This window comes from Solea senegalensis, linkage group LG6 (genome assembly GCF_019176455.1).
Source record: "Solea senegalensis isolate Sse05_10M linkage group LG6, IFAPA_SoseM_1, whole genome shotgun sequence".
NCBI classification, from domain to species: domain Eukaryota; kingdom Metazoa; phylum Chordata; class Actinopteri; order Pleuronectiformes; family Soleidae; genus Solea; species Solea senegalensis.
This window is the reverse complement of record NC_058026.1, coordinates 5,070,134-5,096,828: the sequence shown is the minus strand read 5'-3', so window position 1 is coordinate 5,096,828 and position 26,695 is coordinate 5,070,134. Positions and strand designations below refer to the sequence as shown.

Below are 26,695 nucleotides of genomic sequence, written 5' to 3'. Positions count from 1 at the left end.
ATCTCTTCGTGCAGCGTGTGTACAAACTTTTACATTACGCTCTGTCAAAGGCTTATTATAGCAACTGTAATGCAAAACCTCATATGAGCCATTTTTCTAGCAGCGTTTCCACATGTAACGCTTTAACCACCCATTCAAATACATTTATAACATGTGGTGAGATGATTATTTTATTTATTTGTTCACTTAAAGGTCCAGTGTGTAAGAATTAAAGTCATTCTATGGGATTCAATCATGCATACTAGAGAAGTTCTTAATTTGTGCAGTAGGACATTCAATATCCACCATTAAACTGTTCTAAATGTTACACACTGGATTTTTTAATCATATCATCTCATCCATCAGCTACTGGGAAATATGTACAGTGGTGGTTTTACATTTCATTATTGTTATTATGGAAATTGCTGACAACTTGCATCCTCTGAATTAAGTTGTGTGTTTTTATGATGAAAACGTCAGGAAGTGAATGCGGCTCCCTTGTAAATGCCTTCGAAACATGGTGTGTGTGTTTGAGTGTATTTAGGACTTTAGTTACTCACGTCAAGCAGAGTGTTGCTCTTGTGTCACTTTAGCTTCCCCTCTGGTAATTTTAGCGTTCCGTAGTCGTACATTTCTGAGAGTCCTAATGTTGATAACTGGATACATATGCAGACGATAAGCTGAGAAATCTACCTGTACATACATGTTTAAATAAAGAGCATCTTTCAGGAACTCTCGTCATAATAATTCCCCTCAAAAGATGTACACAAAAAAAAAGTTGAAAGACAAGGCAGACGTGATGCTTGTGAAATTTATTAACATAAATCTTGTTGGTCCCTTCAATGTTACAACTGTTGATGGCTTTCGTTGTGGTGAGCCAATAAAACAGTGGGGGGAGGGGGGGAAACAACTGTTAAGGAGGTGTAATAACAATGTGTTATTACAAGACAGTAGTTTCAGAGCACTGCAGTGCTGACTGCAGGACTCTGCAACTGTCATGTAAAAACAGAAAAAACACAGAGTGACACTGTTATTTTGAACAGAGGCTTTTTTAAGCTCTCACCAAAACAGAAAAACATGAATTTCATGAACCAAAACTATGCAGAAGTGCATATTTTGACAGGTACAATAGCTTCTCACTGATGTAACTGAGTAACAATAGAAGGCTTTCAATAGGGAAGCTAAAACAAACACATGAGTTAGTTGTCACTGCAGTACTTTGGGGGGGAGGGAGGAGGGGGGAGTGCTACGTTTGACCCAATATACACAATAACTTAACGCTTTAATACTTTTATAAATCTAGACATTTCCTGTGAGCATTTATCATCAATTTCTCCAAATTAACAATTATTCCTAAAATGCTTATTCCCTACTTAAAGAGGCTTCCAGAAAGGCAGTACAACATCATATTTAAAAACAATGAGACTGGTGTGTCAGACATTCTGGGGGGAATGGTAGAACACTGTTGAACACTGAAACAGACTGAATGGGCCCTTACCCATTCTTTCAACAGCACATGGGTCGCGCTAAGCTTCACGGACAGCCGACCTCAGTTGGTGGCACTTAGAGCAGCCAGCAGTCTTGTAAACGCATGAGACAGGAGGAAAACTGAGAAAACACAACATACACACACAAGCAAGTAAAAACTCCTCTACGTGGGACGTAAGGGATAAGAAGGGGGGGCACGACGGCAATTCCTCTGGCACCGCGGCAAATACAAGCCATTGTAAAAGCCCGGCAGATTCCAGAGAGCCACAGCGGGTCCTCTGAGCGTACGTCACAGTCAGTTCAGGAGGCTCCTCAGACAAACAGCCCATCACCTCCCCTCACATCACCTTTCCCTAAAAAACCTCACAACCATTCACAGCATCATTACAAATCACAAAAATAATAATCTCAGGAGTGCTTACTGCTCCCCTTGAACAACAACAACAACAACTCAGACAGTGTGGAGGACACCACCACTAAAAACGCCACCTGTCGGCAACAAGGTTCATGTAAGAAAAACCCTGAGCCTTTCTGTGGCGAGCGCAGAGGGTGACGCCAACTCTAAGATCCTTAAAACATGGTGGAAATAAAGAAGAAGAAAAAAGTGATCTTAAAGAACGCCTCGGTATGATCCATACCCGTCCGCTCCTCCTGGGCTTACACCATGCATAAAACTCATTTATGCACAACATGCACATTTCACACCACCTACTCCAGTGTAAACCACACACAGACAAAATATGGCGAAGTGAACACAAACACACACTGGGCTGCTGGCTGAAAGTATGTCGCTTCCTGCTGCCGAAGCACACGCCCGACACATGGCTGGAGTAAAGCAAGAGCCACCTTTTCACTTTCAGGCCTTTATTAGTGGCCTTGGAGAGAGAGAGAGAGACAGAGAGAACTACGAGAAAGTGATGGTTGCAATTTCAATTGAAACTGTTGGAGGACCGTTTGCTTACGTTTAAGTTTTTCCTCTTCAGTTTCATGAATGAATAACCGCCACAATCACCACGCATTCAGGCCAAACCAACCAAACAGTCTCCTGAATACTCTGCATTATATAAAAAAGGAACTGAAAACACCGTCCTTAGGCTACTTTTCAACAGAGACAAAAAGATGAGAACATACCTCAAAGAGAAGCTACCTCTTGAGCAGCGTACGGCAGTCAATCGTCCCGCTCAAGACAAGACTAAAAAGAATGAAACTGGCAGGGGCTTAGTCGCCAGTTTGAATGACCATGTCTGGGCTAAGCTACGAACTAAAACCTCCAAAAAATTTGAAATTTGTTCAAAAATTAAATATTTCTTGTTTCCAAGGACACGGCGTGGGAGCATCGTTGAAGGTTTCTCAGTGTAGTTCATTAACAAAGGAGGCGTGAACCTTCACTTGTCAGTTTCTGAGAGACTGGGAAACTTGTGAATTCATTTCGAACATGGGGTCAATTGTCTATATGTCTAGCTTTTCCTCCCATTGTTAACGGTTAACTACAAAACAGTGACAACTAACTCAGTTCCATTCCTCGTCTGTGAGACAGCACTTTTTTTTTTTTCCGACATAACGTGGATCCAAACTGAAGATGCACAATAACAGATTTTAAATTCAACTTCCCAAACAATGAATGAAATCAAACATTTATGTTATGGTGGGTGAAATTTGGCAAATTAAAGGAATTGCAGAAAGTCTGCAAAAAGGAAACCTCACAAGTTTGGTGAGTATCTTTGGAAGAAGACACTGAAGGCGAAACAAAACAAAAGATGGTGGATGGGTGACAGATAAGAACGTGTCACGTCTGTGTGGATGCAGAAAACAATCCCAATGAGCTTCTGTGATCATTTCTGTGTAGTTTGTTTAGTGTAGCTGGTCAACTCTTCTACTTAGAGTTACACTGTGAGTGAATTAGTATTGTTTTGTGTGTGCGTGGGGCTGGAAATCTGTGTGTGTGTGTGAGACCGGATCAGAGGCCCGTTGTGAAAGAGAAGTTGGCCGCCAGCTTGAATCTGCTGCGTGCAGCTCTTCTGCCAGGACTGTCCGTGGACAAGGCGGTCTTTATGTTCGGAGCTGATGAAGGTTTGGCAGCGATGGGATCTTCTTCCGCTCTGCCGCACGCCTCAGGTGGATCAGCCGTGGTGTCGGTGACTGCCGCTGCAGCTGCCACCTCGGCTTCGTCGCTCTCTGAAATCACAGTCACACCGTGAGCTCACGCCTCAAAGATAGAAGAGGTGTGCAACTAAAAGTGTCAAGAAGTAATTAAGATGTATTTCTGTCCTCTCTTGCAGTAGAATCTTTTTGTCTCACATCTTTTGAAAATTACAAAGTTGATTTTCTCTGCAAGTTGGTTTGAGCGTAACTTTTACATGTAAGCAAAGGTCTGCTACATTCAAACAATGCCGATCCAAGACGACTTATGCCAGGATAACACGATTTTCACAGAGATTTGGTATCCGAGATGCTCCGCCACACCCTGACGAGAAGTCAATTCTTTCTATTTTCCTGCGTTGCCCGACATGCTCATGGACATTGAACAATAGGATAACAGAGTGCTCTAATGTGGCGTAACATACAGGCATAAACACGTCACACCTGTCTGTAGGGGGTGGGGGGGAAAAAACGATACAGTGAAACAGTGCGATATTTTGCGTGCTGATACATCCAAGTGAACAGGACACAAAGACCACATGAGTTAGGAGCCTGGCGTTCAGGGTGGCCAACCAAACGTGTGGAGGGACCTTCGATGTGAGTGATAATTTGTGTGTTGGATCAATAACTTACCGGCGTCTAGTGGCCTTGCTTCCAGGTTGAGATGCACTGTCAAAAGACGTGATGGCGAGCCACAAATGACATTTAAAAAGGCGGTTCGTTGTGCGTCACAAAGGCCAAAGAGCCAAATGTAAAGGACTGGAGGGGGCTGAGGTAATATATCACATTTAGTGTGTATTTAAGTATTTGTAGTTATTGATACTGAGTTCATCTTTGTTGAGTGAGATCTATCATCAATTATTGTTTTGGAGTGGTTTTGTTTCTTTTGTTTTTCATTGATATTTTTCTGCTGAGTCAGAAAATAAAACCAGTGATCAAAACGTCATTCCTACTTTTTTGGGTCCCTATCTTTTTGATGCTCGGCCAACCAGGCAATATTCTGCCTCTGCTTTGGTCTTTTATTTGTACGCAGCAAATTAAATGCAACATAAAACACTTGGAAGACCCAGAAGTTTAAAACTGACCAGTGGGTGGTGGAGTTCTTTCCTCAAAGTGAATCAGGTCTGCCTGCTGGAGGAGAACAGGGTCAGGGTGAAGCTGAGGTGATGGTAAGCAGGATGGCACAGGACCACACAGCAGGTCCACCGGAGAAGTCAGACACAGCAACTCTGACTCTGTGGCTCCAGCACCAACTGAAAGAGGAAATACAAAATAGAAAAAATAAAGACTGAGTGTAGAGCTGCTATTTAAATCAAATATCAAATGTCAGACATGACACCACTGAGGCAAATAAGGCAACCCGGAAGGTTTATCCATTACCTTCCTTGTATTTCTTTTTAAATGTCACTTGAGCATTTTTAGTAATTGTTATGGCTCGACAGCACTCACCCCATGAAACAGAACAAGAGTGGGTTCAAACAAGCATTGAGGCTCTTATGTTTAATTTAACCATCTATGGTGGTGTGCAAAATGAGGTTATGTCTGTAAGTGCAGGACACCACCCAGTGAAACATTAATGACAGAGAAGATGAGTCATGATGTAGGACTGTCCCACTCAGCTGTGCACTGATGCAGCCACTTCAAATGATTACTGATTCCCAAATCAGTGGACATTTGGCTCCATTATTCTTATTTTGTTTTGTATTCTTATTTTCTTGAAGGACAACCAAGTCTGTATTATAATATAACAGAACAGAAAACCTGAAACATGCAAGTAAACAAAATAGTGATTTACCTGGACTCTGGGATCCAGACATCGGATTGCTAATGGGGCTTTCTCTCAGACCTTCTGTGTTCTCTTCTGGCTGTGGGCTGCTGGGAACTGAAGAGCATGCCCTTGCTAAAACACAAAACAGACACACACAGATTCAGCATCATCACATAAAATCACTCCCTTAACTAAATTAAGTAAAAAACAGCAATAAAAGATGATCACCACCTATACCTTTCATATCGTTCTTCAAAACGATAATCCTCTTGTGACCATGACCTTTGATCCAAACCACCTGATGAGACAGAAATAAAACATTACGGAAATGAGAGACAAGTAGCTTTTAGTTAAAATCCACAATTAAAACTCATCTGTGAACAAACACCATTGTCAACGTGCCGAGTATCAGAGGGACTATTGTAAAAATAGATTTTCCCTCACCTGTGGTATGGCACTGAGCAGCTCATCGATGCTGACGTAGCCGTGGCAACGTGGTTCAAGGCTGCAGCTTGTAAATTTAGTGTAAGCTCCCTGAAACTCAGTGAGGAAGATCTGGTTGTAATGGTAGGTGTGGAGCAGGGCGCGGACGTTGCGGGCAAACTGGTAAAGCTTGGTCAGCCTCACCCACTCTTCACCATGACCAGTGGCACTGTTCTCATCCATTTCCTCATGGTAGAGCTGTGAAAAAACAAAGAAAACCAAAACCATTGTGAGCTTTCATAGAGAACATTTTAAAACCAAATCAAAAGCATTCTTACTCACCTCCACAAGGTAAGGCAAACTCTTGAGTAACTCGCTGAGGGAGAGGAACCCATATTCACATGGGTTGAGCTGGACTCCGTGGGCCGTCAGGTAATGGTGACTTAAATCTTCTACCTTCATACCCTTGGTAACGTGCTCCTCCTCTTGGGACATGAGCAGGGCCAGTAGTTGGGACGTTAGCGAGCGAAGAGACTTCCTGTTTATCAACTGTACCTCCCTACCCTCTGAGCCATCCACCACCTTGAAAATGGAAGAAAGCGGATGTGCATTTAATGGCATTTACCTGCTGTAAATGCCGAGTCGAGAAGGGCAACTTCCATCACCACCTGCACAGCCAAAAGTGATGATGTGCAACAGACTTCAGCGTCAACTAACATGACCTTTAGTTTTCCAACAGTGCCTCAGCTGGCAGTTGTCAGGGAAACAAAGATACACTTGCACACTCCAACTTCCCTACAAACCAGCACATAGAATATTTTCCTGCATGAGAAGAAAATATTTTATTTACCAGCTGGTGACGGTAGTAAATTATGCCATTGAAAAATGTTGTATGGATTCCATATTCAGTTACGGTGGATATAAACTACAGGTTTTGTTCATCTCGTCACTCCGTCAAGATGTTTGCTCCAGAAGGCAATATCATAGTTTTATTAGTGTCCAAATTAATTAAGGACGAGGAAAAGGGTTTATATATGCGAGTCCCTTGCTTGGTTTGTCATTTGTGGATCTCTTTATGCCTATTGTTTTATTAGAGCTAAATAAACACCCTTGACTTCAACAATTCAGTGATTTAATTGGCCCTAAATCTGTTGACAGGGTGCACACATGTGCATGTCCCGGCCTTTACAGTAAACTCTCGCTCAAGATTAGCTTTCAGATAGCTTTAAAATTCTAAAAAGCTACACAGGACTGACAGGAGTAACATAGATTAAACTCAAAGGAGTTTCCTACCTTGACAACATGGCAGAGTTTGATCAGCAGTGCAGGCAGGGAGCTGGCATCATAGTCCTGCAGGCGCAGGCCGTAACCAAAGGTCTTGCTGTATTCTGGGAGTAGCTGGCTGACGGGAAGGCTGGAGTTTTTCTGAGCCCGTAGCAACTTGACCAGCTGAGCTGCCAAGGCCTTAATACGCTCCACTTCTGTCAGAGTTAACACTTTCTCCTCACCACACTCCAAAACCTGACACAGACGGGGGACATTTGCTCTCAATATCGACAGAATCGAAAGGAGAATTTCTCCAGAAGTGAAAGTGGATTCAGTAACCCAGTTTAGCAGGGCATGTTTTCAAAATCAATATTCATTTAACTAAAAGCATTTTCGGTTTAAATTGTTTTAGGAAGAAAGAAATGCAAAAATCACAGAGTGTATCATTGTCCAAGACGATCCATTTTGGCTACAAATAAAGTGCAGCCATGTGGAGTCACCCACTGCCAGCTAACTGATACATCCACCGATACTGAGACTTCATTTCATTGTGGGAAATTGAGAGGCTGCAGTTACAAACATCTTCCTTACTCACCATCAGTACGTCAGGGATCGCTTCAAAAAGTTCCATGAGCTTGGTGAATCCATAGTAGCTGAGTTTGCACTGACGTCCGAAGTGATGGTGATAGGTGGGGATGAACTTACTGAAGGGCATTCGGCAGTGAGGCTGGTGACGGAGCAGGTCGACCACCTCTTTAGCAAACTGCTTTGTGCGCTCCATCTCATCCATGGTACGCTCTGAAGACAAACACGTGGAATTACAGTATGGGATGAAACGCATTCACCTTTGATTTCTATTTATTTTACTGATTATTTCATGGTTTTAATGGCTAACCTCTCTTGGGAACAGAAATGACTGTGTCTGTGGCCTGTTGTGTTATGGTGATGGTGGTTTCAGGGATCTCAGACAGCAGATCCATCAGATCACATACACCATAGTCAATAACCCTCCAGTCTCTGGAGAAGCACCTGATACAAAAAGTTTACACAAAATTTATTAAGCGGCCAAAAACACTGATGATAAAAACCCCTTTAGGGTGTTCAGTTTTTTGCATCCTCTACAAAAACAAAGACAATGGAAAAGCATCTTCCACAGCTGCGGTGTTCACTGACCAGTGGTATGCCTGCATGAAGTCCTTGATCGCCACTTGTTTGCTGGCTTGAAATTTGAGCAGTTTGAGCAGGTCTTGGGTGAAGCGTTTCACTTGAGCTCGATGGGTCAGTGTCAGTACACGCTTTGTGCCCATGCCCAAGATCTGTAGGTAAAACAAAACAAAAAAAAACATAAACAAAAGTACAAATTATTAGTTGGTAATTATTTTTGCAATTATGTGGGTTCCTAATGATTGTGACTACCTGCAGAACGTGTGGCACAGCCTCCAGCAGCTCCAGCAGTTTGGAGTAACCATAGTCAGAGACACGGCACTGTTTGGCAAAGTGATGGTGGTACGAGGGTATAAACTTGCTGATGGGCATGACGCAAGATGACTGACTCTTCAAGAGGTCAATAATCTCCCGGCTGAATTGAATGAGTTGGGGGTTTCCCACTGGACTTTTGCAGCGCTGAATCCACGGCTCTGTATGCGGAGCACAAAGTTATTAAAAAAACTGAACATTTTTGGTTTGTGGACAAAACAAGACATTTGAGATCATGTCCATTTTTTTATTTTCTGAAATTCTATGAAATCAAACTACTGTATTTATTGATAAAATAAATGACAATGATGAAATAATTATTAGCTGCAGCCCTAAAATACAGTATATATCAGACCGCATAGCCATAAGTGTTCCACAGTGTTGAACAAATCTGTGTAATGAGTAAAGGTTCTTACCAGTATTTGGTGCTGGTGGTTTGTTATGGATCCACTTGATGACTTTGAAGCCATTCTGAGCTGTGACTATCGTGATGCTGGGGACACAAGTAATAAGGTGCTCCAGGGAAACACCACCCTCCAGTGTCTCACTGCCAAGTTGCAGTGAACTAAATTTTGCCGCATAACAGTCTGGAAAACTAAGTAGGAAAATAAATTGGCTTTATTTATAATGAAAAGTATTATTTAATATTAAAAAAGCTTGAACATGAATTTAGGCTCTCACCTGAGGAGTGGAAGGGTTCCCTCGTGTGACTGGAGCAGACTGTGGACCTCAGAGGCTAAAGTGCTCAGAGACATCACAACGAATGGGATTTGATAGGAGTCTGGGTCAAAGTCAGCCTCACTGCAAAAAAGAGATTAATGGAAAAAGGCATGAGCATGTATTTTGAAAAATGGCAGAAAGATGAGACCGAGGAGAGGAGAAAGTATATGACGAGGCAGTATAGCAGTTTTCTAAATCGGAAGATGGCAGTAATGCAACATCCTGGATGCAAGCTGCCGTTAGACTCCATGGAAGGAGAAGAAGGAAAGTGGTACCTGAAGCCCTGCTTTGTGTAGTGTTGTCTGCAAATAGGTTCATGGTACTCAAGCTCCTCGAACACTACAGGGCTTCCACTCGCAGAAGAGGAGCCCTCCTGGGACTGAGAAGACCCCAGTGGGCTCTGGCGGATTTGGCTGCTGGGCAGAAGGCACACGAGTCTCGAGCCTCCCTGTTCCCGTACAGCCACCAACTCTGGTAGTCTGTACAGATCCCCAACGACAAGCTTACGGGAATATCTGGAAGGTGGGATAAAAGAGTACATACTTTGAATAAAAGGTATATACTATGACAAACACTATGTACAATGGGAAAACAGTCAACATTTAAGAAGCTGAAAACAGGATGACATTTTTTATTAATTAAAATCAAAATAGTTGGTGATAAATTTAGTAATTGATCAGTAATCAATTAATTACTTAACTGTTGTAGCCCTACTGTAATGGACCAAAAAAACATTAATGAAGTAAGTAAAATATCAGTGACTTACTTTTTCTCGTAGATTTCATTGAACTTGAAGAGGGGAAGACAACTGGCAGGTGCATCCTGAAGTATAGTGATGATCTCTGTGCTGTTAAGTGACCAAACAATAAAACCCAATTAAAAAAATAAAATATCACAATGCTAAGGTTTCAATCACAGCAAGCTATGACCATCATTAACCAAACGTGCAACACAAGTTAACAAATTGTACACGAGCAAAGAACAAGTCATACCTGAGCAAGGCAAGAGATTTGCTGCTGCCACCAGTGATCAGAGACACCTGGATGCGTTTGCCTCCAATCTTGTAACGATGCAGGCCGCTGACGGCGCTGATGGCTTGCTGAAGGGACAACATGCGAACTGTGGCCTTCAGCTGATAGTCAGTGTGAGGACTAAGCTCTACAGCTTTCACCTAGACAAAACAATTCATACCAAGATGTGATGGGACTCGGACAAAAAGCGAAAAGTATCAGTCCTCAACAATTTGAGTACGTTTTTTTATAAAAATAAAAACACATTTTCTAATGTGAATCAGTTTAGGTTTATCTGCTCCTCTATAAACATTAAATATCTTTCGTCAGGGGACTTTGAGGACGTAATCAATCATGAGAATAGGACTCACCCGTCCATATCGAGAGAAGGTGTCATGCAGTGTCTGCTGGAGGTCCTTGCGGGACATTCTGTAGTCCAGGTTGCCCACCTGGACCTCTGCCCCCTCTGAGAATGGCTCGGGTTGGCCTTCAAGACTTGGGCTACGAGGGGCAGCAAGAATAGGAGAGGAGCGGCTGGACAAGCAGGGGGACGCACTCCTAAATTTGGAGAAAGGAAACAGTATATTTAAATATGCGTTATATTATGGAGCTCTGTATTCTCTTGATATGCTCTAGAGCCAACTTAATCAAATGAGAGTGTATAGCCTTCTTTCACACTAAAGTCAGTAAGCAGACCTGAGATTTTTTTTAAACCCAGCTGAAGTCACTAAAAAGGCAGTTAACAACATTCCTTTTGCCAGTGGTTCATCTGCACTATGGTTTTCACATGTGTGACTTTTGTACCACAAACAAAACATGTCGGAGTGAAAAAATAAACTCCATTGCTCTCAGTAAAAATGTTACGATGGTTAAGTTTTTCGCATATTTTTCTCTCTTTGAATCGATCGTTTAGATGATGCGACTGATGATATCGAGTGCTGTCCCCAAGAATAAATAAATAAATCAAGGATCATTACGGACACCAATTCTAGAGTGAATACTGTTAAACACACAGCCCATTTAAACCCCAGGATTTAACATGTTTTTGACCAGGGGGAATAGGGTACAAGTCACCTGGACGACCACGAGCCCTGGGAGAGGACGAGAGGACTGAAGCTCCTGTGCAGGTTCAGCTTGCTGAAAGCTGAAGGGGTGCTTATTTGGAACTCCCCCGAATTCCTGTCGTCTTGTTCCACGGGAGATTCGGTCGCACTGCGAGGATTAGAGCCCTCTCGTCTGCATGGAGAGATTGAAAAAGCAGAACATATGTAAGACAAATGACATGCTGTGCTTCTAATTTGTCTCTTTTGTTACACTGTTGCGGAACAGCATTTTCACACTCCGCAATCATCAGATCCCATTAGACCCCATCAATGTCACCATCATGTGTACCTCCTCCTGTACATGGATTCTCCAGTGAGGCCAGGTTTGGGCAGCTGCCCCATGGACCCAGTCTCAGTGGTGCCGTGTGGAGAGGAAGAAGCAGCACGCCCTTTATCCAGTTGATGAAAGCCAATTCTGGACTTGCCATCCACACTACCCGGCTCCTGGATCAGACAGACACTTAAGGTTAATGTATGTTGACTGGCTGGAATCCTGATGTGTGCATGTGCGCATGGGAGGCGAGACTGAAGCGATTAGTTAAACTTGTTAGTGCAGATGAAAAAAAGCTTAATGGAAAAAGTTACGGGAGAGAATGCTTTGATGTTCTTTAGTATGATGAGGGCTGCACATTTTAATCAAACTAGCTGTACAAATCCAGCTGAATATCATCATTTAGTTTTTTTGAGAGGTAGTGACTCCAGAGTGTGTGCCCAACGTTTTAAAACATGAATGTACTGCATTATACATGAGCTGCTGTGATTAGATATGACTATGGCAGGAACTCTGAGATGTTCAAAGCCAAGCTAAAGCTACAAATAGGAATGTCATCATGACAGTGGCAAAAACAGCCCATTTTAACAAATCTGTTGCTGCTGTAACCAAAAAATACAAGCACAATATTTAGTGTGCTTCACATTTTAATGTTTTCACAATAAACTAGATCTGCAATAGATAGATTACTTTAGTTTTAGTGTGATGTGTATGCATCATCATATTATCTCCATCATGAAGAATATGTTTTGGTTTCAGCAGCTTAACTCAGACATAAGGAACCGATAGTGATGCTCGTTCTGAGGGAGTAGGTTATGGCATGAAGGAATGATTTGACGTTGATGCTCCTTGACAGTTTGGTTCAAATCAAGCAAGAAAAAGCCAAGTTACTCCAGACATCAGAACAGTACTCTGAACGTGGCATGAGCTGCACATGCCAAGGCCATAAAAAATAAACACATTAACGCATGGAGCAGAGTTTGGACAAAACAGAGGAACAGGCAACTTGCATGAAGTACTACAACAGCACTAATATACTGAACGAAGCAGCCAGAAGAAAGTATAAAAGCTAAAATAGATAATTCATAAATGAATGATGACAGAGAACTGAACATGCAGAACAACAGGGGACACATGAAGCACTACCAACACCAGACACATGCTACATGCTAGCACAGGCAGACAAACGAAGCAAGCTGCTACAAGCTGTTAGTGTCAAGGCGGCAATTAGGACACTGGCGGAAAAAGCTACTGCAATTACAAAGCAGCCCAGACAAGGACAGAGGGCAATGGAGGTTAAGGGGAAGCAGGCACCGGCGAGACTGCTGACCTGATGGGGCTTGGCTGGAGCACCACCGGGAGGCCCACTGCACCCTCTCCTGGGGCTGTAGGGCCTTTCAGGCACTGGGCCAGGGGTGTGGCATGGGCGGGTTGCTCGCCGTGGCCTCCTGGGTGACCTTGGCTTCTCCAGGGGCAGAAATGAGAAGGAGGATATGGATGGGGGCGGGGGGAACACTGAATCCTGGGACTGTGAGGGTTGGGGCAGAGCCCGAGGCAAGGGATGGGGCTGAGACTGAGGCTCAGGACTAGCATCGTCTCTGGGCCGTGGGGAGAAGGAAAGGCTGATTCGGCGGCCAAACACATCCTCATTTTCCATTCGTTTGCGTGCACGCGCAGCCGTCTCTGGGTTGCCAAACCGGAGTACTGCTGTGCCCTGGGCGATGCCCAGCACCTTGCCACCACAGTTGTCAGACAGGCGGCGGAGCCTGAGCTTCACAGCGTTCCGTAGGCTCTTGTCACAGTTGACAGGGAGGTTGTGCACATAGAGGAGGTTGAAACTGGGCTGAGGGAGGGGAGGAAGAGACAGCGCGCCTGTCTGGTTTGTATGATTTACACTTGCAAAAAGATTACAGCAGTTTGGAGAAAGGCTGTATGTGCTCTAGACTTAGGACAGATGGTAATAACCCCTAAAATAAAATTGAATATGATTAAATATACATTCCAACTGCCTCACTCTCTGCCTTCTTGGTCCACACTTAAGTGAGATTCTGTTTGATTACTTGTGTCAGTATGAACTTACCTTATTTACTACAGAATAAGATCAAAACAGTATTTTACCAAATCTAAATAAGACATTTTTAAAGCCTACCTGTGCTTTGACAAGCATTCGTGGTGGCAGATCAGCTGTGATTTCTTGAAAGGCCACATGGTGGTGGGCGTGCTGCAGTAGAGCTGGAGATGTATGATTGCCATGGACCAGGATTACCTTGAAACCATGGCGGTGACGCAGGTCACTCAACTCACTTGCAAAGTTTACATCCGCTGTAAGGAAAAGATCACACTTGTTAATGCAAAAATCATTTTGTGCAGCAAGAGTGTAGCTGATTAACACGATCTGAACTCACAAGATACTAATACGACAGTTGCCGGTGCAGTGTGGGTATCAGCAAAGCGCCGAAGGCTCTGGCGAAGTTTGTCATCTGCAGCATTCTTGGCTGTGGCGTTGATATGTGCAACAGTAACCTGAAAGTTTGAGAGATACTCATTATCTGTTGAGTGTCTGCAACCATTACAGAATTGGCCAATATTAGATATTACCTGGCAGTTGTTGAGCTCTTGAATGACAGCTTTGCACTCCTTGCTGATATCACAGACACAAATAAATTCTGCCTCACGATGACCCTGGAAGAAACGGCTGCGAATCCGCTGGACAACAGCTCCAGCAGAGCGACCACTGGGGACACTGCAGTTCTCAATGTCCCAGAAGACCCCCACTGGTGGGATGTTTTCAGGACCATTAGTCTCTGGTGAACCTGACACACAAATGATCATAAAACAATAGCCAATATTAAATTGGACATCCTTTCAAAAACGATTTCACCTACACTCAAGTGAGCTTACGGTTTCAAACAGTCCAATCTAGATCATTGAAAAACATCTGATAAAATATTAAAATTCTAATGAAAATATAGAATGGCATGAAAACATTTGTGCCCCTTTTAACAAATTGACTGTTGCTGAACTGACTAAAAAAGAGGCATACACTTAATCAAGATTATTATTTTATGTATGTTTTATACAATTGTAGATAAAAAAAATATAAAGAACCCTTGGTGATGCAAGCATTTACAATAAAAAAAAAGCTGTGATTTAGCCCTTGTGGGCTTAGTCCATCTAGAAAAGTGACAGATGTTCTTATGCAAAAATTTAAAATCTTCTTTGCCATTACCAAAGCCTTCACACACACACTGTACCTGACCATACATACCAAGTTATGTTCTGAACAGTTTGTTTTGTTATTTTAAATGGTAAAAGATGGAAATACAAGGTATTCTTGATTTAGATATAAACAAATCATCTTATAATTCAAGTGTTCTTTCACTCATTTAAATATACAGGGTGACAAACAATTGCCAGTGTATATGCTAGGATTCAACATTAAATTATTGAGCCCACTAACCATACTTCGGGCCAGTCTTGGTCGATGGCATGATCATCATGCCATCAGAGGAGGTACCACAGCCATTGCAAATAGGGATAGGGATGGGTGCAGTATTGGGCCACACCTTATCTGACTCTGATGCCAGACCATTCATTGGCTGGAAACAGGAACATGAATACAACAGTCAGGTAAAAGAGAAACTATGACATCAGTGGCAAATCATGGTTACAAATACGAGTTTTAACAAAACAAAACCTATGTTTCACTTTACATGACCGAGGCCATCCATGATATAGCACCACAGTGACCTATAAGTGATCTTCATCGCACAAATACACAACAAAACAACACATGCAGCCGGTAGCCTTAGCAACAGCTGTAGCTCAATTAGACCACTGTTCTTGTCCAAGAATACAAGCACAAGCAGTGATTTAATGAAGTGTTAGGCCAGATGGCGATATGCCCCCTTTCAGTTTGTTAGTATTAGGCATATTCTTGTTGATCTATTCCGTCACGTTTTCTTTTCTTTTTTTTCAAAGAGCACCCAGGCTGGCTGAAGTCCAACTGGTCAGGTTATGTCGGATTTTGGGAAATTCCATTTAGTAACATTTCAGTCAGACTAATGTTAAGAAAAATGTAAGGTCTTGTTTAAGTGGGACTAACACAATATTTAATTTATTCCTAACAACACATTTAAGTACTGAGTGAATAAAAAAAGCTCTACCAACCTTCAAAAAGCACTCTTGACAGTAGTGCGCCCCCTTCACACAAACCGTGCGTTCTACATTTAGGTGCATAGGCTTAGAGCAGAAGTGTGCTGAGGTGGTTGTAGTGGTGATGGTGGTAGGGGTTGGGTGGTCACCAAGTGTACTTCTCTGGGATCTTCTGGCTGACGGGCTGTAGTCCACACCACAGGTGTAGTAGCCAGAAGAGGCCAGGCAAGAGCCATGCACCGGAGCAGTGAAAGAAGAGACAGAGGGAAGAGAGGAAGCCAAAGGGGCTGAGGAGGGGAACAAGCTGGACTGACTGCATGGAAGAGGTAAAGCTGGACAGGTGTAAGGAAGCCCTGAACAACAGGGGAGGTTGGGGTGTGAAGAAATGGGCTGAGAGGTAGCAACAGTGGAGGACAGCTGAGGTTTGTAACCAAGGCTGAGCAATGGATCAAGAGCGTTACCTCTACGTCCAAAGCTCAGGTTACTTTCATACTGATGAACAGATGAGGCAATAGTGCAAGGTCCAGATCTGCTAATACTGCTGTTGCTGATGGTTGCTCCCAGAGATCGTGGGGGAATGTAGAGGGAGACAATGTTGCTATTGCTACCAACAAAACCACCACCATCTATTAACCTCTTTCCATCTGTGGTGCAGTAGTCACAGTGAGTGCAAATGCTTACTTTGGGGCTACCACTCTCTTGTTGCTGGAGTGATGGTTGCTGTTGGTGGGAGCCTTGTGTAAGCTGTGGTGGTGGAGGCAAGCAGGGATGAGGTAAAGGGAGAGGGGCCAGAGAGAAGGGCTGGGATGATTGGGAGGAAGTATGGTGCGGTGGTGGAGGAGGAGGAGGAGGAGGGACATCTTTCAATTCCAGCACAGCCTTTCTGCTCTCCATGTAATTGTTCTGGAAAACAAACGAAAAGAACAAACAAAAGAAATGATTAATTTGTTACTATTTTGATAATGTGGCTGTAACTTAAAACTGGATTACACAACTTTTAAATATTAACAATGTATGTTGCATTCAAATCACTGTCAAATGAGTATACAAAATGCAGATGAAGCCCATCAGCTCCATGTAAGGTCTGTATAGCTGTGTTTAGATCCTGCCCTGTACACAGGAAGTGATTTTTTAAATGACAAAGCAAACGGAGGAAACAGCAACATTGTGCTAGTAAGCAAGATGACAGCACTGTTGCTGTATACACACAAATGATTCCTCAGTCAGTATTGCTTGACAGATAATGTCATGTTACATCATTTATATTTAAGGAGGACCAAACATTGACAAATTAAAATAACACAAAAACAAAAGTTATGCACTACAGCTTAAATACCAGGTCTGAGTGGAGTCAAAGAGTTATCTGAACTATTGCAAATCTTATCAACAAAGAACACAAATCCATTCCGACATACTGTATACAAGTAACTATTTTATCAGCAGACAAACCGACTCAAATTCCCCTTCTACTCTCAAACATGTCTACATGTGTATGACACTAATAACAGTTAAATACACCTACTTGCTTATCTGTGTGATGAGGGGCAGTTGTTTCGGTGGTGGAAAAGCAGTCTTTGAGTTTCCACAGCAGGGTCGAGGCCTCTGTTTTGGGGTGATTGAGCCATGGGAACGGATTAGCGCTGCACATGGATCTCTCCTTTCCCAGTCCTTCCATCATACAACCCAGAGAGGTCTTTCACCATACTGTGACCTCTCTTCTCTTTCATGCTTTCCTTTTATGAAGAAACGAAAGAAGTCAGGCTACACTGGTAGTTTCGGAGTAAAGTCCTGACTGACTCATTTATGATAGCACAGGTGAGCTTCGGGTTGACGTAGGTAAATAAAGGAAACACGTCACAACATTAACAAACTTAGCAAGTCTGGACTGTTTATCCGAAACGCGAAAAAATATGGGTCAACAATACATCCTGTTAACAGGAAGCTAGCTAAACGCCATGCTAACTATTGCTCCATGCGAAACAATTAGCTTTATCAGCTAGCTTGAGGCCGCTTCTGAATTCAGCTAATTTTAAAGTGAAGTGTTTGGACGGAGCAAATGGCGCGTTTATCGCTAAAAAAATTGCAACATTAATATTAACGGTCATGTTTAGCAGGAAAAAAAAGCTGCTCCGACATGCTTACGAACATTAACTTCTTTAGAAACGGCGACAATTCCGCAACAACAGTTGTTTTATTTACCTGAGAAAGTCTTGCCTTTCACATCTTCCTCAAAGGAATGACCGTTCCTCTCTGTTTTTACCCCCGACAAACCCCCACTGTTTTGTATCTTGTGTCTGCCGGAAAGCCCGCGCAGGTGTCGCAAACTTATCAATAAGCCATTCTTCTTCCGTCCCGTTTAATGTTGTGTGGCAACCTGCGTTACGACGCGTTATCGCCACCTACCTGTTGCCTGAGTGTTGCATAAAATAAAATAAAATAAAATAAAATAAAATAAAATAAAATAAAATAAAATAAAATAAAATAAAATAAAATAAAATAAAATAAAATAAAATAAAATAATCATTATAATAACTAGGAGCCGTCCATAATTTCAATATGTAGATATTTTTAAAGAATCTCATTTTGCCCTTTTCATATACTATATATCGGGGTCAGCCTTTATGGGGCCCTAAGCCGAATTTGATTTGGGCCCCCTCCCACCACCTCAGAGTAGACGGTGCTTGAATATTATTGATACCACTGAAACACTTTTATAGTTGTGCTATTTATTTATTTTTAACCTTAGATGGCAGTAAAATCACAAAAGTGGATTAGTATTCATTTGCATTTTAGTATTCAAGTGTGATGATACTGATCTTGAAAAAAACAAGTAAACCAGTAATGACTGTTTTTTTTAAACCTAGAACAGATATGAAAAAGAAAACGATTTTATTGCAGACAGCTCAGATCCGAGGAGACCTGAGACAATGCCTGACATCTGAACCGTTAAGGCATCACAACAGATTATGGCGAGCAGCGTGCCAGGTCTGATACATATAGTAAGTAAGCCTTGAGATAGTGTCTCCGGTCCAGATATTGTAAGTTACGGCTGCTAATATTGAACACCAGAACTCTGGTTATAAGAATATGTGAGTAATTAAACTTAAAGTTGGCTGAAGATTAAAAGTTTTCTCTTACACACACTTAATTAGAAACTAGACTTATTTGAACTGCCTTGAGTTGTTTACATAGTACATACATTGAATTTAATTGAACAATGAAGTGGTATAAAATTAATGAATGAATGTTTCTTCTTTTCTTTCTTAAAATAATGAGGTTATCATATAAGGACTGTCAAAGATTCTCCACCTACCATTTGCTAAAAGTGTTTTTTGACAGGCAACATCCAAATTATATTAATAATGACAATAATACAACTGTCTATCAAGACAGCACATAATAACCAGTGTAGGACCTTTTCCTTAAGTATAGTATAGTATAGTACAGTACACTATAGTATAGTATAGTACAGCATGGTATAGTATAGTATAGCACAGTACAGTACAATATAGTATAGTACAGTATAGTATAGCATAGTGTAAACACAGCTATTAATGTAAAATCAGGTTGTCATATTTAAATGCAACATCCAATACAATAGTGCATGCATGAGTGTTTCTTTGTGTGAGTTGTTTCTTGATAATGCGGCAGGTGCATTGGACGACTCACGGTCGCCCTCTAGTGGCAGTCAGCCAGGACAGCCCGCTGCCTCCTGATGTCTGTGGGGGTTTTACAGTTAACGGACTGCAGTTTCTGAGCAGTGAATGGAGGGATGCGTAAACAATCACACCTCAGGGTTTCACACATTGATCTCCAGTGTTCCCTCTGTCATTAGTTCAGACCTCAGAGTTCGGCACTTCGCTTATTTGGACTCTTCGAAACTAAAAAAAGAGAAACCGACTCGTCCGTCAGGTGATTATTAAAGGACAACACCGGCGTTTTTGTTCCCGTCCGTCATGGCGATCGCTCACGTCGCCACGGAGTACGTTTTCTCCGACTTTTTGTTGAAGGAGCCCGCGGCGGAGGCCAAGTACAAGGGGCTGCGTCTGGAGCTGGCGGTGGACAAGATAGTGACGTTTCTGGCGGTGGGACTGCCTTTGTTTCTCATCTCGCTCGCTTTCGCTCAGGAGGTGTCAGTGGGTGAGTTGTCAGAGCATCCTCTGTGTGAAGAAGTGGCACTTAATAATCATGTTAGGCGATAACGTAGAACAATACAAAAACAATGTGGAGCTGATCAGTGTTCGCTCTTTTTAGACACGCAGTGATATTCGTGTGTGTGTGTGTGAGCATTTGCTTAGAAGCGTGGATGCTTGAGAAGGTGTGGTTCAAGTCTCCACCCTTTTGTCTCCCTCACGCCCAGATGAGTGAGTCAGATGACGTATGTGCTGCTGCTGATGATGATGGAAAGTTAAGGAAGCTTCACACACTGACAAACTCTCCGACACTGGGGCGGTTTAGGAGCCAATGGGGCCCCTTGGCACAGACTGGAAAAGCTCCTCCCAAACAATAATATGTCACATAATTACCAGTGTTATTTGGCTTCAGGGCCACATTAAACTATTAGGATGAATAACATTATAGTGAAGATAGTAGTCAGGATAGTAGCACAGAGGCTTGGGCTCCAGGGCTCCAGGGCTCCCCAGGGCTCCCCCCCCAACACCTGGGCCCCTGGGCCCTGATAGGCCCGTTCAGTAATCCTTGCTCCTATGTGTAGCCCTTATATATACAGTAAGCCAGTGCCATGTAGACACGCATGAGCAAAACATACAGCAAAATGTATTTTAAAAAGAAAATACCCATCTAAGAAATGTGTCAAACTAAAGTACAAAATACAGCTGCCAAACCATGTATCAAAATATAATACTGTATTTTTAAGTAACCCTGAGATTTTTTTTTCCCGGTAACTCAGGTTCTAGGACCTCTTCCTTAAGTATAGTATAAGCAAAACTATTAATATACCATCAGGTTGTCATATTTAATACCCAATTAACATCCAATACAATCATTTCCCACTGTTAAGCTGCTAAAAATTATGCTAATAAGTTTTCATGTTAAATGTGCAAGAAACACTTTGAGGCAGGAAGTGACCTTGTCAGGTTGTACACAACATAGCAGTAAACCATCTCAAAAAGTGCATTGACTAAATGGAGAACCATTCAAAAAAGTATTTTGATACAAAATATGGAGGCTTCAAAATAATTTTACTGAACCATGTGCAGTCTGTATATTCTGTCCTTCCCTTGAGCCAGGTTGTGACTAATTAAAGCCATTATAGATAAACCGGTGCCATATGGACACATCATGTGAGGAGACTATCTCACACATGTCAACAACAGAAGGTGATGCGCTAAATTAGATCAACATAATTCCCTCTTTAGTGCAAACACAAGCTCCATCAGCATGTTTAACAAATCTATATAATCTTCACAGGCTACATAACCACAGTCTGGTGTTATTCTGATTATTATTTATATCATATCACAGTCAGTTCTGATAAAGACACTGAGACAAGAAGACTGAAAAACATTCCATTAAATTGTATGTTACATACTGTTTTTAGCAAAGAAGGTCGCTAGTTTGCATCCCGGTTTGCTCCTTTCTGTGTGGAGTTTGCATCTCTTATCCCTGGGGGTTGGCCAGGTACTCTGTTTGTCTTCCACATGTCCAAAAACATGCAGAGAGGTTAGCTGGACTCTCTAAATTGGTCTCCTGTCCAGGGTGTACCCCACCTTTCACGGCAGTGGCGTGCACAGGTAGACACTAGGTGGTGCTATAGCACTTTCCCTTTGCCCTCTGGACCAAGCAAGTGCCTTTTAACTGTGTATGTGGCCCATGCTGACATGACCATCTATAAATACTCGACGATTAAAAGCAGGTGATAATATTGACCCAATTAATATTATTTTTTAATTAATACTCCCGGTAGAATGTCAGTAGAGTTTGTCATTGGTACAGCATGTGAATTTATCAGTATACTTAGGCTGAATATTTAGTATCGTGTAGGTTTACATTAGGCTACATAATTAACACTTGCAGTAACTGATTTGCTAAATGAAAAACAGAAATTGCCTGCAGAAAAAGTAGCCTTTTGCCTTGTTGTAATGTAACCAAGCAGTCTTATTCATACTGTTGGTCTCTTTTTATTTAACAACTGCTGCATAATGCCTTGAAAGGAGAGAATAAGAAAGGGAAAAGAAAGGGAGCTACAGCAGGCAGCCCAGGGGAGCAGCTCGAATCTCTCCTGGATAAGAGCATCCATCAGCAGCAAGGAGGAAGATGAAGATGAAGATGAAAGGTCAGTCAAGACCAGAGTCATGTTAACCGTTTGGGCCTTTTGAAGCTCAAATTTTAAAGTTGAACTGTTCCTCTAATTTTATTGAAATATCTTAAAAGGCAGCCGGGAGGGTTAGGGCTAGAATAAGGCAGCTGATAGTTCCACATGCTGGACAGAGTACCGGTGGATGGATGATCACGCACAGAGAGGATGAAGACAGGCCGTTAAACTTAGACATTTTCGACTTAAAACACGGGTGTCAATTTTAACAATGGTAACAATGTCTCTCTTTTGTCCGAGATTCCCAGGAAGACACGGCCTGTGGACAGTATGTTGGTTTATGTCCAACAAAGCATCAGCGAGTCTGTCAATCATTTTGTTGGCCCTGACTCTCCTGTCAACTATCTGGGTCACTGTGCATGGCCTGACTGGATTTACTTTTGTACTCCCTATATAACAGAGCACAATGTAACCCACCAACAATCTTTTACACAGTTAGTGGAGCCGATGATGGCAGGTTAACTGACTCTACTCTTGCCTGTGATTCTTCACTTTCCGTCATCCAGGTACGCAGATCAGCTGCTTCGCTCCCACTAACTTCTCGTGGAGGCAGGCTGCGTATGTGGACTCGTTTTGCTGGGCTGCGGTGCAGCAACAGGCCAACAGTTCCCCACTATGGCTGCACAAGGTTCACACGTCACATTAACATCCACAGACAATGTAGATATATCGATATGTTCTTTCAATAATTTTAAGACTACATTTTATGTTATTTTCCATATCCCCCCCCTCAGTTCTTTCCATACATCCTGCTCTTACTGGCCATCCTCATGTACATCCCAGCGCTGTTCTGGCGTTTCACTGCGGCTCCGCACCTCTCCTCTGACCTCAACTTTATCATGGAGGAGCTGGACCGCTTTTATAATCGCTCCATCAAGCTGGCGAAGAACCTGGCGTCCAGCAAAGATGCACCCGAGGACACGCAGAGGTAATCACGTTATCGGCTGGCTCCAGGTTTTTGAAAGAAAAGAGACAAAATACAGGAGGGTGATGAAGATGGCGAGGAATAATCTGCATGAAATTATCTTGGAAGACAGAAGTAGAACCTCGCTCCAATTATTCTCTTACTTTGAAAAGCATGCCTTGATTTCAGATCTTTTACTCATCGTTAGTCTAAAAGCATAACTGCCTAAAGTAATTTTTTTGGTAATTGTGATATCTGCCTAACTTAACTCTCCTACCACTGCTGCATCACCCTACCTTATTCCCTACGTCCTACATTCAAATATGACTTGAATGACTATGCTATTAGGCTAATGTCATAAAACTTCACTGAAAATCCATAAAGAGAAATCCCAACTTCCTCTCTTGATGTGGGAATGAGACATGTATCTCAGATCCACTGTCTGATGATTGAATAACACTTTTATCTCTGGAAATTGGTTAAAAAAAAAATAAAAAATTGTATATTTTTTGGGTGAAGTGGCCCTGATCCAACCCATGAGTTGATCAAAGTGTTTTGTGTTCTTACAGTGTCATTATGTTGTTCTTCTGTGTGTCCGTCACTGGTTTCAACGTCACATAATGCATTAATTCTGTGACAGCGCTTTGGACCTGACTGAGAGCTGCTTCAAATACCCTTTGGTGGAGCAATATCTGAAGACCAAGCGTTTTTTCCGCTGCCTTGTGGTGAAGTACCTGGTGTGCCGAGGCCTGACCCTGCTGACCCTCCTGCTGGCCTGCATCTACCTCGGCTATTACATCCAACTGGCCTCCTTCACAGACGAGTTTCCCTGCAACCTGCGGACGGGAGTGCTGAAGAACGACAGCGCGGTGCCGTCTGCCGTCCAGTGCAAGCTGGTGGCAGTGGGTGTCTTCAGGCTGCTCAGCTACATCAACCTGGTGGTGTATGTGCTTCTCGCTCCGCTGGTGGTGTATGCCGCTCTTGGACCGTCACGTCAGAGCACGTGCTTCCTGCGGCCGTATGAGATACTGCCAGGGTTCGGTTCTTTAGGCGTGGTCACGCCGTTCTACAACGACCTCAGCATCTATCTGCTGTTCCTGCGGGAGAACCTGAGTGAACTCAAATCTTTCAAGTGTCTGCAGGTGGGTCACAAGTCACAGGTGGAGGACAAGTGCAGTTAGGGCAGGCTTCAAGCTGAATTTATTTCACCTGTGCTTCACTATTATTGATAGCATTCACTTTATTACAGCTGTATTATTTACTCCAAACCAGTGCCACTATTGTTTTTAAAAAACATTAGAGGACAGTAACCTCCCAGAAATGGCCCTTTACTTTCATATTCAAAGTGAAGCACTAAGTGTGGTAATACTGAACTTGAAAGAAAACAAAAATGACAGACACTGCATTGTAACTAGTTTAATAGCCTTGGTTTTTAAAACTTGTAACATATGTGCAAATAACGTACACTTAACACTATTCAGATATATAGATGTAGCTAAAGATATCTAGATTTCTTCTAAATGTTGAATTATTTTTTTCCCTACTCACAGCAGCCGCTTAGTTCGCTTATGTCTTGGGCCGGTCTGGCTCTGAGTGTAGTTGTTCAGTGTCCCCCAGGACCAGGATTGAGAAAAACTGTAGTAAAAAAAAAAACAGGAAATCCCAAACACAGAAAAACAAACAGAAGAACATAAACTATGAGTATGAGTATGAAAAAACTAACAAACCAAATTGAACCAACTTAGACACTGGGGAGCACACAGACTAAATACACTAGGGGAGGCAGGGACAATCAAACACGGGTGAGACAAACAAGACACAGGTGGAACACGTTGGGGCGGGGCAGACAATCAACAGGGAAGACAGGACAGGAAGCAAAACTGGACATGGTACACACAAGGAGAAATTAAACAATAAAACAGGAAACAAGGGACTGAAAACAAAACAGAACTAAAAGCACAATGTAAAGAGAACAGATTCATAAAAAGTCCAATAACAAGTGGGTTGTGACAACAAGAATGCATGTTGTGTATCCTCGGCATACAATTTTTCATAACTGTGAATTCATTTTATCCATGTATGTCCACTTTTGTTCAAGTTAACATGTCGAGAACAACATGGTCAGTGAATCAGTGATAGACATTTGTTAGAAAATTTGAAAAGGGAATGTTTTATTCACAGGTGCTCGAGCTACTGCAAGAGGCAGGCGATGAAGGCCTTGACACCATGTGCCTGCTGCAGTCCCTGGGTCAGGTGAAGACCGATGTCATAGACTGTAAGATGGCGTGCACACGCAAGGACAAGAAAAACACTGACAAGCCTGAGTAAGGTGAAGGAGACCATTCATTTCTCTGCATTTGACAGCACATCAGTGAAATCAGTTATGTTTAAAACTTAAAATAGTCTTCTTTTGTTTCAGACCTCTCCGCCTTGTCACTAAATAACTGACTTGATGAGGATCGAGCCTGATGTCGGGGCCATAACGATGTTAGTTTTATCTCATTTGCTGATAGTGTAGTTATACCAAAGTATAACTCAAATGGTTTACACTCATTCACACATTCCGTGGTGTTTGACCAAAAAACATTTACCTCCTACAGTAGATGTCATATTTTTATAACCTCCTCTATGGAAGTTATGTTTCAGAGCAGCACTGCCTCTAAGCAGAATTATGCAAGCCCTATGCTTCATTCCTTTTTTTTGAAACTTGATGGGAGGTTAGGGTTTTGGGCTCAAGAAGAAGTCAAATTTTCTCCAATTAAGGGTTGGATTCAAGATTTTTCTTCATTTTCTTCATTGCTGCAAGGTAGCTTTTATGAATTTCTCAATAACTTAGATGTAGGTCTGAGGTGCGGCTTTCTCTGAAATGCAGTTCTTATGTTTTCATACGTTTTTCTCTAATGTAAATGTAACTTTTCTCAGGATCTGAAATCTGAAATGCCTTCTCATCATTATTTACTGTATAAACCACGTTCGTTTGTAATAACACTAGCTGATCAGATGCAAGAGCCTTCCTCTGCTGAACTCTGGGCCTACTTCTGTTTACACTTTACGTATGGGATAAGATGTAGTGATTGGTCTGGACTGTGAAGCTGTGAAGCATGTGATTATTTATCTGTAAATGTAATGTAAACAACAGCAGTATATACTGTGCATATTGAAAGGACAGCAAGACCCTGGCTTGTCCAAACTGAGAGAATCTCTACATTGTACATGAAACTTGAATCAGTAGCCTTCCAGGCCCAGTACAAATAAAGAATGTTTTTTTTTCTCAGTTACATTGTGACAGTGTTTCTTTTCATTATCCTTAGATACCAATATTATTGCACACATAATAACAGTAAAGCAGATTTTCTTAGGGATAACAGGAGAAACATAGAATATTTAAAATGTTGTCATTGTTTTTGTCCAAAATATCCCCTTTACTTTAATTCCTGATTATGTTATGTTTACCGACAAGTTATTGTAAAAATTTCACTCTGTCAAACTTCACATACATGTAATAGGAAAAAAAGGGCTGTATTTTGTTTGTAATCTGGTGTTGTAGGTTTAGTTTATTTTTAAATCTCATTACATGGATATTCTATGGTGGCTTGGAAGTGCAAAATATTATTAAAAAGTGTGAAACACTTTTACACAGCTTGAGACACATTCACGTT

At 42.1% G+C, this 26,695-nt stretch overlaps 2 protein-coding genes across 4 annotated transcripts; one reads left to right on the top strand and one right to left on the bottom strand.

Moving 5' to 3' along the window:
* Positions 1–776: 776 nt before the first annotated feature.
* On the bottom strand, positions 777–18,117 carry LOC122770996 (meiosis regulator and mRNA stability factor 1). The gene is made up of 27 exons (XM_044028246.1): positions 17,998–18,117; positions 17,321–17,531; positions 15,814–16,701; positions 15,104–15,242; positions 14,242–14,456; positions 14,049–14,166; positions 13,793–13,965; positions 12,974–13,486; positions 11,662–11,816; positions 11,344–11,505; positions 10,641–10,827; positions 10,252–10,430; positions 10,026–10,106; positions 9,535–9,774; positions 9,221–9,340; positions 8,956–9,134; positions 8,480–8,700; positions 8,237–8,379; positions 7,959–8,092; positions 7,659–7,861; positions 7,091–7,318; positions 6,140–6,379; positions 5,819–6,055; positions 5,612–5,672; positions 5,402–5,506; positions 4,692–4,859; positions 777–3,642 (listed from the first exon to the last, which is right to left on the bottom strand). Exons 2-27 carry the CDS (start codon positions 17,474–17,476, stop codon positions 3,425–3,427), a joined length of 5,463 nt encoding a protein of 1,820 aa, XP_043884181.1. The 5' UTR covers positions 17,477–17,531; positions 17,998–18,117; the 3' UTR covers positions 777–3,424.
* Positions 18,118–19,364: 1,247 nt separating this feature from the next.
* On the top strand, positions 19,365–26,310 carry LOC122771268 (pannexin-1-like). 3 transcript variants are annotated; one of them, XM_044028735.1, is made up of 7 exons: positions 19,881–19,938; positions 21,972–22,093; positions 22,639–22,760; positions 22,867–23,060; positions 23,677–24,178; positions 25,218–25,365; positions 25,456–26,310. In XM_044028735.1, the coding sequence occupies exons 2-6, from the start codon at positions 22,075–22,077 to the stop codon at positions 25,362–25,364; spliced, it is 984 nt and encodes a 327-aa protein (XP_043884670.1). In that variant the 5' UTR covers positions 19,881–19,938; positions 21,972–22,074; the 3' UTR covers position 25,365; positions 25,456–26,310. The 3 variants fall into 3 exon arrangements, with proteins under 3 accessions (XP_043884668.1, XP_043884670.1, XP_043884669.1); XM_044028733.1 differs by lacking the exon at positions 21,972–22,093 and having other exon boundaries at positions 19,365–19,938; XM_044028734.1 differs by lacking the exon at positions 19,881–19,938 and having other exon boundaries at positions 21,513–22,093.
* Positions 26,311–26,695: the final 385 nt, after the last annotated feature.